The following is a 14,354-nucleotide window of genomic DNA, read 5'->3' on the forward strand; positions in this document are numbered from 1 at the left end:
ATTACTTAGGTATCTTGTATATAATATATAACTTTTTGAAAGAGAATGAAATAGTTTTAAACAAATTTTAAAAAACTATTTATTTCCTTTCGTTTGTCTCTAGGTATTTTTTGATTTCCTCTTTGATTTCTTCAGTGATCCATTGGTTGTTCAGTAGCATATTGTTTAGCCCCTGTGTGTTTGAATTTTGCAGTTTTTTTCTTGTAGTTGATTTCTAGCCTTATAACGTTGTGGTCAGAAAAGATGCTTGATATGATTTCAGTTTTCTTAAATTTACCAAGGCTTGCTTTGTGGCCTAGCACATAATTTATCCTGGAGAATGTTCCATGTGCTCTTGAAAAGAATGTGGACTCTGCTTCTTTCGGATGGAATGCTCTTTAAATATCAATTAAGTCCATCTGATCTAATGTGTCATTTAAGTCCTGTGTTTCCTTATTGATTTTCTGTCTGGATAATCTGTCCATTGATGTAAGTGAGGTGTTAAAGTCCCCCACTATTATTGTGTTACTGTCAATTTCTCCTTTTATGTCTGTTAACATTTGCCTTATATATTGAGGTGCTCCAATATTGGCTGCATATATATTTACAGTTGTTATATCTCCTTCTTGGATTGATCCTTTGATCATTATGTAGTGTCCTTCTTTGTCTCTTGTGACAGTCTTTATTTTAAAGTCTATTTTGTCTGATGCTAGTAATGCTACTTCGGCTTTCTTTTGATTTCCATTCGTGTGGAATACCTTTTTCTATCCCCTCACTTTCAGTCTGTATGTGTCTCTAGATCTGTATGAATTTCTCATAGGCAGCATATATACGGGTCCTGTTTTTGTATCCATTCAGCCAGTCTGTGTCTTTTGGTTGGAGCATTTAGTCCATTTACATTTAAGGTAATTATTGATATGTTACGTTCTTATTGCCATTTTATTAATTGTTTTGGATTTGTTTTTGTAGGTCTTATTTTCCCCCCCTTTTGTTTTTATGGTAAAACTTTTATGATAAAAACTCTTCAGCAAGTAGGCATAGAGAGAACATACTTCAACATAATAAAGGCCATATATGACGGACCCACAGCTAACATCATACTCAATGGTGAAATGCAAAAAGCATTTCCTCTAAGATCAGGAACAAGACAAGGGTGCCCACTCTCGCCACTTTTATTCAACATAGTTTTGGAAGTCCTAGCCACAGCAGTCAGAAAAAGAAAAAGAAATAAAAGGAATCCAGATTGGAAAAGAAGTAAGACTGTTACTGTTTGCAGATGACATGTTGCTATACATAGAAATTCCTAAAGATGCTACCTGAAAACTACTAGAGCTCATCAATGAATTTGGTAAAGTCACAGGATACAAAATTAATATACAGAAATCTGTTGTATTGCTATACACAAACAACAAAATATCAGAAAGAGAAATTAAGGAAACAATCCCATTTATCATTGCATCAAAAAGAATAAAATACCTAGGAATAAACCTACCTAAGTAGGCAAAAGACCTATACCCCCCAAAACTGTAAGACACTGATAAAAGAAATTGTAGATGACACAAACTGATGGAAAGGTACACCATGTTCTTGGATTGGAAGAATCAATAATGTTGAAATGACCATACTACCCAAGGCAATCTACAGATTCAGTGCAATCCCTATCAAATTACCAATGGCATTTTTCACAGTACTAGAATAAAAAATTTTTAAGTTTGTATGAAAACACGAAAGACCCCCAAATAGCCAAAACCATCTAAAAAATTTTTAAGTTTGTATGAAAACACGAAAGACCCCCAAATAGCCAAAACAATCTTGAGAAAGAAGAACAGAGCTGGAGGAATCACTTTTCCTGACTTCAGACTATACTACAAAGCTACAGTCATCAAAAAAGTATGGTACTGGCACAAAAACAGACAAATAGATCAATGGAACAGGATAAAAAGCCCAGAAATAAACCCATGCACTTCTGGTCAGTTAATCTGCAACAAAGGAGGCAAGAATATACAATGGAGAAAAGACATTCTCTTCAATAAGTGGTGCTGGGAAAACTGGACAGCTACATGTAAAAGAATGAAATTAGAACATTCTCTAACACCATATACAAAAATAAACTCAAAATGGATTAAAGACCTAAATATAAGACTGAATACTATAAAACTCTTAGAGGAAAACATTGGCAGAACACTCTTTGACATAAATTGCAGCGATATTTTATGGGTCCATCTCCTAGAGTAATGGAAATAAAAACAAATAAACAAATGGGACCTAATTAAACTTAAAAGCTTTTGCACAACAAAGGAAACCACAAACAAAATGAAAAGACAACCTGTAGACTGGGAGAAAATATTTGCAAACGATGCTACTGACAAGGGATTAATTTCCAAAATATACAAACAGCTCATATAGCTTAATATCAACAAAACAAACAACTCAATCAAAAAATGGACAGAAGACCTAAATAGACATTTCTTCAAAGAAGACATACAGATGGCCAACTGACACATGAAAAGATTCTCAGTGTCGCTAATTATTAGAGAAATGCAAATCAAAACTACGATGAGCGGGAATTCCCTGGCGGTCCAGTGGTTAAGACTCTGTGCTTCCACTGCAGGGGGCCTGGGTTCGATCCCTGCTCAGGGAACTGAGATCCTGCAAGCGCAAGCTGTGTAGTGTGACAAAAAATATATATATATACTACAATGAGGTATCACCTGACACCAGTCAGAATGTCCATCATTAAAAAGTCTACAGATAATGAATTCTGGAGAGAGTGTGGAGAAAAAGGTACCCTCCTATACTGTTGGTGGGAATATAAATTGGTGCAGCCACTATGGAGAACAGTATGGAGATTCCTTAAAAAACTAAAAATAGACCTACCATATGATCCTGCAATCCCACTCCTGGGCATATATCGGGAAATGACAAAAACTCTAATTCAAAAAGATACATGTACCTCAGTGTTCACAGCAGTACTGTTTACAATAACAAGACATGGAAACAACCTAAATGCCCATTAACAAATGAATGAATAAAGAAGATGTGGTGTGTGTGCACGTAGACACACACACACACACACACACACACAATGGAATACTACCTAGCCATAAAAAAGAAAGAAATAATGCCACTTGCAGCAACATGGATGAACCTAGATATTATCATATTAAGTGAAGTCAGAGAAAGACAAATATGATGTCAATTATATGTGGAATATTAAAAAAATGATACAAATGAACTTATTTACAAAACAGAAAGAGACTCACAGACAAAAAAACTTGTGGTTAGCAAAGGGTCTAGTGGGGTGCGGGGGGACGTAAATTAGTAGTTTGGGATTAATGTATACATACTACTACGTATCAAATAGATAAACAACAGGGACCTACTGTATAACACAGGGAACTATATTCAATATCTTGTAATAACCTATAACGGAAAAGAATCTGAAAAGGAGTGTGTGTGTGTGTGTGTGTGTGTGTGTAAATATATATATCTGAATCACTTTGTTGTACACCTGAAACTAACACAGCATTGTAAATGAACTGTTCTTCAATTTTTAAAAATGGTTATTGAAAAATATTTATTTCCTATTTGTAGAATTGTAATACTTATTATTTTATCATTTTAGTAAATAAATTATTGGAAATATTTTTTATGCTATTGTGGGTAAAATATAAGGTGTGAGTTCTTATACTAACTTTCTATAAATTTGGCCAAATAACTTCAAAATGTTGATTTCCTTTTCCTGCTCTTCACTTAAAAAAAATTTTTTTTTTGAATTTTTAGGTAGAGTCCAAACAGTATATCAGCTGAGTCATGATATTGATGTTGGTCGTTTCCAAACGCTAATGGAATGTTTAACTGGCACTTTTGAAGAAGTGAAAATTTTAGCATTTGATCTTCTAATGAAGTTACCAAAAACATTTGTACAATTTCAGGTATTTGGGCTTTTCTTCTGTAAGTGTAAATGTGGCGTATGCATGAAAACTTTCTATCTTAGCAGCAGTTAAAGCAATCTGTGGATTGTCCAGGCTCTTTGTATCTGCCTTCTTACATCTTCTGTTTCAGTTATCATTAATACCTCTCCTGTTGCACGTAGTGGAATGGAGAAGGTAGGGACGGGTAGTGGGGAAGGAGGAAATACTGTAAGAGAAACAAAATCCAAATCAGTGAGCTTTGCTTTTTAAAAAAAAATTGTTTTGATATAAAGGGAGGTGTAGGAGGCAGTAGGTTTTATTGTTTACAAGATTATTGGTAGATTTCAGTTAACTGTGGTCTCCCCAGTTCCCTTGGACATGTTAATATTCGATCAAAACACATCACTTACAGTAACTTGATTTTTTTTGAGATAATCTCCCTGCATAGTAGACTGGGAAGCTTAGTGTAAATGAGGTAGAGAACATGTTTCTGATCTTCCAACAAGCAATAGCTAAACTGAGACTGAAACTCAGAGTACTTGAGGTTAACAGCATTTCTCTCCCTGGGTGTTCTACCCCATCCCCAGCCCCCATGCTCTTCCTGATGCCTTGCACTTCCCACCTTGGGGTGAGAATCAAAGATGGGCTCAGGGGTGAAGGCGAAGCTTGGGGATGGGTCTTCAGGAGACCCCATAGCCCAGGTACTTGGCTCTACCCTTGAGGCTTATTCTAGGACAGTGAGGTCACCAGCAGCTGTCGGGTCACTGGCTCTAGAGCTTTGGTATGGCTCCCTGTTGGAGCTGTATACAGGCCACGGGAGCCTTTAGGGGTGGTAGCTGAGCCATGGTCTGGGCCCTAGCTGTTAGGCTCTGTTTAGGTATGGCAGCTTGTAGATGCAGTGGGATTCTGTAGGAGCACATGTCAGAGAGCCTAAGGTGTCTGTTTCCACTGCTTCTGGACGGCATTGTAAAATCTCAGACATCTCTTCTGACTTGGGTTCACATTGAGAGTTGCTCCCTAGTGTTCACCTGTCCTGGTGGTCTTTCAGGTGCCCTGATGAGCAGAAACTTCTTTGGTGCTTAGGCTGCTAACTTTTGTACTTTATAAGCGTTTTTAAAGAAGATGCTTTCTCTTTCTCTATCTCCCCTTCCACCAACCCTTGCCTCTTACCATTCATCACACTGTAGCTTCGTATCATATGTATAACTATGCCTCATTCCTGGCTAGTATTTTGAGAGTATCTGGAGTGGGGAAAGGTATATATTATAGCACCTATATGAAAGACCTGGTCCTTACATGAACTATGAAGGCCCCTCAGGGGGGCTCTGTGTATCTAATTTGATAAACATATGCTTGGTATATAGACACAACTTACAGAATTCAGGAAACTTAGTAGCACATATGGCTTGCTATAGGATTCTGGTAGTTATATATCTGGTCTGGCTTGTATGTTAGTAAATGGTCCCAGATTCAAGATTTTAAATTCAAGATTTTAAAATATTAGTTATGTATTATATTTTCAAAGTCTTTCTTTGGGTATACCCTATGTAATATGTAATTAGCTTTTTAATGTAGCTAACTTGAAAACATTTTTTGAACGCTAGCCTAATCTCTCTAAGGATCTGTATATTCATATTTTGATGGCATATCTTTCTAATATATGACTTTACTACTCACCTAGTCTCTTGCCCTTCTTTCTTGTGGAGCTACATATCCAAGGTCTTTATATTTTGATTGACCTGAGATGATAGAACAAAGATGCTCTTTTAGATTCCAAAGGCTATTTATTTTGTTTCTTACTAATTGGTTAGTTAGTTTAGGGACTTAACTGTCAGTTACAAAAAATGGTTGAGATGCTTAATTGATTCTTTCTAATATTTATTTAGATTTGAGTTTTAGCCACTGTCTTTCAGTTTTTTAGGTCATAGAAAATTAAACAGCAAACGGCAAAGAATTTAAATAGAAATAGGCTGATATTTGAGTCTATTATTTGATATTAGAAGACATTATTAAATATTGGTATACCTAGATAATGATTTTTTCCCTTATATTAGACAGTTATGAGATAATCCTAGTAGAATCAATATTGTTGAGCAATGAAACCCTAGGTTCCAGCGTGGTGAACATGCAACTTGTCAACCATGGAGTTGGGACTAGGATCTATGTCTCCTGTCCTCAGCCCCGTGCCTTTCCATGCATATTACAGTGAACTGCCCTTTGTTCTGTCTTCTTGAGGACAGGCTGTGTGAGTGCATGTTTAGATGAGATATAGGTGTGGGAGCTCTAATGCAGAATTTCTGAGGTTGATCTTATCACTTTATTTTTCACACATATACATGGAGCTTTGCCAGGAACAGCCTGGTGAATTTGTATTTTCATATGTATGTGTATTTTTCTCCATTGAACTAGCTGTATGGGAAGGGGGTGGGGAGAAAGACAGGAGCATGACTCCCAGTAAAACAGACCTTGACATACAGAAGAACTCTGGGCTATATAGAAATAACGAAGATGATCTGGTTATAGTCATAGCAGAATTTCTACAGGAAAAAGTATACTTTTGCTGAAGAAAGAGGTACTTTAAAAAAAAGCTTTATCGGGACTTCCCTGGCGGTCCAGTGGTTAAGACTCTGCACTCCCAATGCAGGGGAACTAAGATCCCGCATGCCACGTGGCGCAGCCTAAAAAAAAAACTCCAACCTGTATTCAGAGAATTAATGTTCGTATCGAGTTGCAGTTGTGTGGCAAGCTCTGTCTTTAAATATGTGTTATTCCTTCAAATTAAAGAAATGTTTCAGTGATAATGACTGAGTCTCTGCTTTATCCTAGGATTCAGAGAAACTGCAAGGCTTATTCCAGGCAGCACTGGAGCTCAGCACAAGCACCAAACCATATGACTGTGTAACAGCTTCCTACCTACTGAACTTCTTAATCTGGCAGAACGCTCTGCCATCATCTCTGTCTTACTTAAAAACTCAGCGGGTTGCATGTGGAGATGGAGATAAGTCTGCTGCTCTGGTGGAAAGTAACACATTAATAGGTTCGTATTGAGTAAATGACCTTTTGCTCTTATTTATCAAAACCAGTATCTTACTTTCTTCACTATTCATATGGTTAGGCTATCTGATGGTTAAACACTTACTTTGTGTTTTTTTTTATTTAAGAGTTTACCAGCTTTGTAGTTTACCGTCATATAAGTATATCATGAATTTCTCCTTTGCAAATAAATAGTTTACTCAACTATATTGCTTCTAAACAGAGGATTCACATTAAATAAGTACATATGCAAATGTACATTAATAGAGCTTTTATTTAAATAAGACCTCTTCCTCTACCAAAAATGTACTTTTTTTCTACAGAAATTTTACTATGACTATAGCCAAATCATCTTTGTTAATTCTATATAGAGCAGAGTTCCTTTGTCTGTTGGGGTTTATGTTTTAACTGGCTGTCATACCCTTGCCTTTTACTCTTCCCATATAACCAGTTCCAAAACCTAGGGTCTGAGTTGGTTTAGATCTAATGATTTTAAACAAATATTTTTTGGGGGTTCATGTACTTAATTTTACCCTAGTAAATCTTCATTTTGGAATTGTACTAGAAATAAGGATAGAGATTTTTATTAAACAAAACAGAGGTCAGATGTTGAAAGAGAGTTGACGATTATTCTCTCCAAGACAGTAGAAAGCCGTGAAAAAGAGAACTAATAATGGGAGAAAATTAGGAGGCCATGGATAGTTCTGATGGAAATGTGGCCATAGAGCTGGGGATAGAGAGATGACAGTGCCATGGAACATGACACGTGCCGAACTCTAATTGCTTCAGGGCTGGATTCCAGAGGAGACCCCGATAAGATGATAAGAAGAGGTCTGCAATTGGGGTGAACTGGGGAGTTCATACTTCATGTAAAGGCTTTCAAATTTAAGACATTTTTAAACTTTTTGAAATATTTCAAACATATAAAGAATATTTAAATATATATATATATAGGATTTAAACAGTAATAATATAAAGCTTTCACAAGTTTTGTCCCCAAGCTAGGTAATAACACTCAGCTTAAGAAGTATTGATACAACAGCATCCATAACTTTGAAGCCTCTTCTTTATCCTAGCTCCCTCCTCCTGCCATGTTATTACTGCCCTATGTTTTCCTTCCTTCCTTCTTCCCTCCCTCCCTCGCTTTCTCCCTCTCTCCCTTCCGCTGTGCCAGGTCTTAGTTGCAGCATGCAGGCTTCTTAGTTGCGGCATGTGAACTCTTAGTTGCATGCCATACGCTGCATGCATGTGGGATCTAGTTCCCCGACTAGGGGTCGAACCCGGGCCCCCTGCATTGGGAGTGCAGATTCTTACCCACTGGACCACTAGGGAAGTCCCTCCTATACACTGTTGATGGGAATGTAAAATGGTCTGGCCCCTTTGGAAAACAATCTGGTAGTTTCTTGAAAGGTTAAACATATAATTACCATATGACTCCACAGTTCCTCTCTTGGGCATTGTCTTAATCAGCTCAGGCTGCTATAACAAGATACCATAAAGTGGGTGGCTTAAACAACAGGCATTTATTTCTCACAGTTCTGGAGGCTGGGAAGGTTAAGATTAAGGTGCCAACAGATTTTGTTCCTGGTGAGAACCCTTTGCCTAGTTTGTAACAGCAGCCTTCTCAGTCTGTGCTCACATGCAGGAGAGAGCAAGCTCTGGTCTGTCTTCCTCTTCTTATAAAGACACTAATCCCATCATGTGGGTCCCACCCTCATGACCTCAGCTAAACTTGATTACTTCCTAAAGATTCCACCTCTAAATTTCCTTGCATTGAGGGTGAGGGTTTCAGCATGAATTTGCGGGGGGACAGGCAGGGACACACAAACATTCAGTCCATAATGGGCATATACTTAAGAAAAATGAAAACTATGTCCAGACAAAAACTTGTACATGAATGTTCATAGCAGCATGATTCATAATAGCCAAGAAGTGGAAACAACTCACATGTCCATCATCTGATAAATGGATAAATAAAATGTGGTATATCCATACAATGGACTGTTACTGAGCTGTTAAAAGTAATGAAATATTAATACATGCTACAACATGGATGAACTCTGAAAGAAGCCACTTATTATATGATTCCATTTATATGGTATGTCCAGAATAGGCAGAAAATGCTTAAGTGGTTGCCTAGGACTGGGGACAGTGAGAGGTGCAGGGAGGGGAGTGACTGATAATGGGTGAGGCTTTTTTGAGGAGGGGGAGGATGAGGATGTTCTAAAATTGACTGTGGTGGTGGTTGCACGTAGCTGTGAATATCCTAAAAACCATTGACTTGTACACTTTAAGTGTATAAATTGTATGGTATATGAGTAATATATCAATAAAGCCATTGTTTTTTAAAATCTGTCCAAATAGCACATGGCACATGGGCCTGGGGTCTGATAACCCAGATAGAGGATGTCTAGGAGAAATGATCCAGAATGAATGCTGTAAATGGATCCAGGAAGTCAGGGTAAAGACACAGTACTACCTTAACTGGAAATGGAGAACAAGCTGGATAACCTTGAAAGATCTCTTTTTTTCATTCAAAAACCTCTAGTATAAAGTTCAGCTGAGTTGGGTGCTTTCGTGGGAACTGTTTTGCTGTGCACAAATTTGTAAATGTGTTTTTAAACTGGCGTTATTTTGGTGGGTTTTGTTTTTTTTTTGTTTTTGCTTTTTCTAGTTATCAAATGCTTGTTGGAAAATCTTGAGGAAGAAGTATCTCGGGCTGAAAATTCTCTGCTTCAGGCAGCAGCATCGTTTCCAATGTACGGGCGGGTCCACTGTATAACAGGAGCTTTGCGGAAGCTAGCTCTAAAGTAAGTATATCCCCCCCCCCACCCCCGCTCTTTCCTCAGTACTCATTTCTGAGCTTTAAACTCTTATTGGAATGTGTCCTGGGAAAGGAACGTATTGCCTTAAAGGTAATTAAAAATTAGATTTAAAAATGTACATATAGGGCTTCCCTGGTGGTGCAGTGGTTAAGAATCCGCCTGCCAATGCAGGGGACACGGGTTCGAGCCCTGGTCCAGGAAGATCCCACATGCTGCGGAGCAACTAAGCTTGTGCGCCACAACTACTGAGCCTGTGCTCTAGAGCCTGCGAGCCACAACTACTGAAGCCCACGAGCCACAACTACTGAAGCCTGTGCGCCTAGAGCCCGTGCTCTGCAACAAGAGAAGCCACTGCAATGAGAAGCCCGCGCACTGCAATGAAGAGTAGCCCCCGCTCACCGCAACTAGAGAAAGCCCGCACACAGCAACGAATACCCAACACAGCCAAAAATAAATAAATAAATAAATTTATTTTTTAAAAAAAAGTACATATATACGTGTATTTTTATGTCTTAAATATTTCATAGATTGCATGGTTTTGAAACCCAAATTCTTTTGACCCCTTTTGTCTATTAATTTCATCTTGAAAATGTGATTTTTGCTTAGTATAAATTACCCTAATGTCTTTGTTGCAGCAGCCTGCAGTTGGTGAGTGAGTGGAGACCCGTGGTGGAGAAGCTCCTTGTGACGTCCTACAGGCTTTCCGCCGTGGTGTCTCCAGTTATTCAGAGCTCCTCCCCAGAAGGCCTCATCCCCATGGACACTGATGCAGGTCAGTAAACGAAGAAAGCTAGAATGACTATGTTTTTTTCCCCTAATCATTTCTTCAGAGAGATATAGAGGCTAAATAGGGGGGAAAGAAATTATTATGACTAGTGATATTTCTGCCTTTTTAGTAATATTTTTAACTATGAAAAAATAACCAAAATAAATAAATAAATAGCCAGGTGATCAGCAAGGTACTTCCTCGTCTGGGGTAAATTGGGTTTTATAATATGTCATTTTGGAATACAACCTACCAGGGTTGTATTCTGGCAGGAACTGGGGGAGCAGGCAGTATAAATTAGCAATGGATGGGGTTCAGTCAGAGAAGGCAACTTGTTAGAAATCTGAATAGGCAAAGACCATTGGACATACAAAGACCATTTAATTAAAAAAAAAAATTGGAGGAGATAGTCAAAATGCCCAAAATTGAACTCATGAACTTTCATCTGTCTTTTCCTTCCCAACCCTTGTATCTTTGCAAATGGCCCTACCAGAGACCTCTTCATGCAAGTCAGGAGCCTAGGGCTGCTTGACATCTCCCCTTTGCTCCTTATATCTAGCCTGTCTCCATGTTTTTTCAGTGGTGCCCCTTAAATAGCTTTCAAATCTCTTTTTCTTTTATCTGCATCTTCTTACCTTACTGTAGGCTTTTATCCTCTCTTGTTTCCCCACATCTACTCTTATCTCCTTCCATTTCCTTTTTACCACGTCCAAAGTAAGCTTTTCTAGTCATATAATCTATCATGTTACACATAATCTTTACTTAACCCTGTGCTCTGCCCACCCCCTCTTCCTTTTTATTTAAAATACGTTAGTGACCAGGTCCTGTAATAGTTTTGCTCCTGCTACCTTGCCAGTCTTGTCTCTTAGCATTCTCCCCTTCCCATAGATTTCTCCTTCATGGAGTTGTTGCAGTTTAACAGGAATCTTGTCTGTTTTCCTCCCTTGTGCTTAGCACAGTGCCTGGCAGAAGGAGGCGCACTATCAGTAGTTGTTAGAATGAATGAACAATTCCTGAAAGTATAGGAACTAAATTCAGTGCCCGGGATGCCCTTGGTGGTATGTGTATACAGCAATTCCCTCTTAATCTGAGGGCTGTATGATCCAGGACCCCCAGTGGACGCCTGACAGTGCAGATAGCACCAAACCCTATACATACTATGTTTTTTCCTATACATACGTACTTATGTTAAAATTTCATTTATAGATTAGGCACAGTAAGAGATTAACAATGATAACCAATAATAACATAGAACATTTATAACAGTATACTGTAATAAAAGTTATGTGAATGTGGTCTCTCTCTGTTTCTCTCAAAAGATCTTACTATATTGTGCTCACCCTTCTTCTTGTGTTGATGTGAGATGATAAAATGCCTGTGTGATGAGGTGAGGTGAGGTGAATGACGTAGGCATTATGACGTAGTGTTAGGCTACTCTTGACCTCCTGGCGATACATCAGAAGGAGGAGCCCTGACGATGTTGATGGTTGGATGTCAGCTGCAGACGATGTTGATGGCTGGGGATCCCAGGTGGGATGGAGAGGGACAGTGTGAGGGGATTACTGGATCTGTACTACAACAGGCCAGAGGGATTGGCCGTTAAAGGTATATACTAACAGGAACGTTCCTTTGAACACCTAGAAAATCATGAAGTAAATTTATATTTTGGTGTTGAAATAAAGTTGGTGAATGCATTTTGGAGTGCAAATGAGAGGCTTATATTAAAAACACACTGAGTAAATCATAAACACACACTGCATCATACAATACAATACTTCGGGCCGATAATTAAACTAATCTAGAGTTGAGTGGTTGCATAGAAAATGTTATGTTTTGTTCTTTACTAAAAATGAGTTGGAAGGTTGGTGGTGGTTCCTGATACTGAGATACAGTTATAGATTTATTTTGGCTGATAGTCTAAATACTAAAATTTGTTGGTTTAGTTTTCCTACTTAAACAGTGCATAGGAATAGAGAACATCCAGTCTGATAGCTAATATTTGGATCAGGCAATACCAGTATATTTTGGATGAGAAATCTTGAATGTTTGTCACCAGTTGTGGGTAGGGCCTTCAGAGTATGCTAAAATTTTGTTTGTCATTAGAGTTTTAAAATATCTGTCAGTCTCAAAAACTGTCTATGGTCCACTAACTTTTCCTTAATTTTGCCTTTTCTTCTTTCCTCTGGTTGTCTCCATTTTTCTTATGTCTTTCCCATGTTATCTGCCATGCATTCTGAATTCTTTGAAAAAAGTCTCCCCTGAAAGCCACAAAAATGGTTCTTAAAATTTTATTCTGGTCACCCCTCTCTTTTTTCTTAGTCTTTCTATGGTTTCTTTTTGGGCCAGTGTTACTTTCTCATGGCTGTCAAAATTTGTTTTTGGCAGAATTTCATGGAAGCCACAAGTGAACATAAGGTGTTGGCTGAACCATTATGATAGCAGTTTGGGTCTTTGTATTTCCCATAATACCTAAAATATACGTGTGTATAATAGGTATACAGTAAATAACCCATTCTTTGATTTGTTAATTGGTTTCAGATGATTACTTGTTGTTATTTTCTTTCAAAATCTGAGCCTGCCTAGCTCTTTATTACCTAGTCATCCATAAATTCCTTCAGCCCATGTTACTGAACCTCTGCCATGAGCCAGTTTCTGTTCTAGGCACTAGCAGTTGAGCAGTAAACAAAGTCTTGCATTCGTGAAGTTTACATTTCCTAATACAGTGAGTGCTTACTAAGAAATAAAAATGAAGTTTAATATAATACTAGGACTGGAAATCTAACTTAGAAAGCAATATATTACTTATGCATTTCAAAGCCAAATATGGAGTTTTCATGATATTCCTGGGCCATAAAAGATTATTTTTGTTGGTGGTGGGGTTTCTTACCTCTTAAAACAAAATTCATTGAAGTTTATTGCTCTTCCTTCATCTGTTTGAGCACTGTATTTGAAATTCTTAGACAACACTGAGAAAAGCAATGTAAGGGAGATGGCAGCCTTTGTCTATGGACAGTTTCTGTTGTGCTTTTTTGTCCAATCTTCACCCTATTTAAAATATTCACCATATTTTGAAAGTACACTCAAGTGTCATGAAGACCTTATATAAATAATTTCCACATTATCCATCCTGTGAGTCCCTTCTTATAGTGCTAATTATCAAGTACTGAAAATTACAAAATTTTTGAGGGCGAATACCCCCAAGGGAAGTCTTCATGTGATGTGGAACTGGGGTTTTACATAATCTCATCTCTCTCCCTTAGAGTCAGCAAGCCGCTTGCAGACGATTCTGAATGAGATTCAGCCCCGAGATACTAATGATTATTTCAATCGAGCTAAAATTTTGAAAGAATGTGATAGCTTTGATTTGGAGGACTTGAGTGCCAGTGTACCGAATATTGATACTTCTGCAGAAATCAAAGGTATATATAAAATCAGTATTATAGTCAGTTTTTAAGCGACAAATAAAATGTGCAAAATGCTCTTTTTCTATAGTAAATCAGAGGCTGCGAATGTGTGTAGTACACTTCTAGAAAATAAAGTCTTTTTTGAGCTTATAAATGATTTATTTTGGGGAATGAGTTTATAAGACTTTACCAGAAAATGGTGTTCACCAGTGCAGTGTATGAGGTGCTTCAGCAAAAAGCCTTTGAGTGCTGACACCTGTCTTGACAGCCAGGTGATGTAGGAACAGTGAAGCACAGTGAACTTGGGTTTGGGGAGCAGTCTGCTTCTCCCAGCACTACGGTTCGATGTTGTGAGAGTCCTCGTAGTCAGTCAAACAGCCTTTTAAAGGAAACAGATTTATGACTCAGAGAAGTGTGAGCTGCTCTGTGGTAC

General features: G+C 38.0%; 1 protein-coding gene across 3 annotated transcripts in view; it reads left to right on the forward strand.

Moving 5' to 3' along the window:
- The window catches only part of THADA (THADA armadillo repeat containing), a 314,439-nt gene that overhangs the window by 39,901 nt on the left and 260,184 nt on the right, over positions 1-14,354 (forward strand). For 2 of the 3 annotated variants that reach the window (XM_082427608.1, XM_082427610.1), the window contains exons 16-20: positions 3,763-3,914; positions 6,720-6,930; positions 9,601-9,736; positions 10,387-10,523; positions 13,778-13,936. In XM_082427608.1, the coding sequence (XP_082283734.1) occupies positions 3,763-3,914; positions 6,720-6,930; positions 9,601-9,736; positions 10,387-10,523; positions 13,778-13,936 (795 nt within the window). The remainder of the gene's footprint in view (positions 1-3,762; positions 3,915-6,719; positions 6,931-9,600; positions 9,737-10,386; positions 10,524-13,777; positions 13,937-14,354) is intronic. The other variant, XM_082427609.1, reaches the window with a different exon arrangement.

Source organism: Balaenoptera physalus (genome assembly GCF_965194825.1).
Source record: "Balaenoptera physalus genome assembly, chromosome: 15".
Taxonomy (NCBI): Eukaryota; Metazoa; Chordata; class Mammalia; order Artiodactyla; family Balaenopteridae; genus Balaenoptera; species Balaenoptera physalus.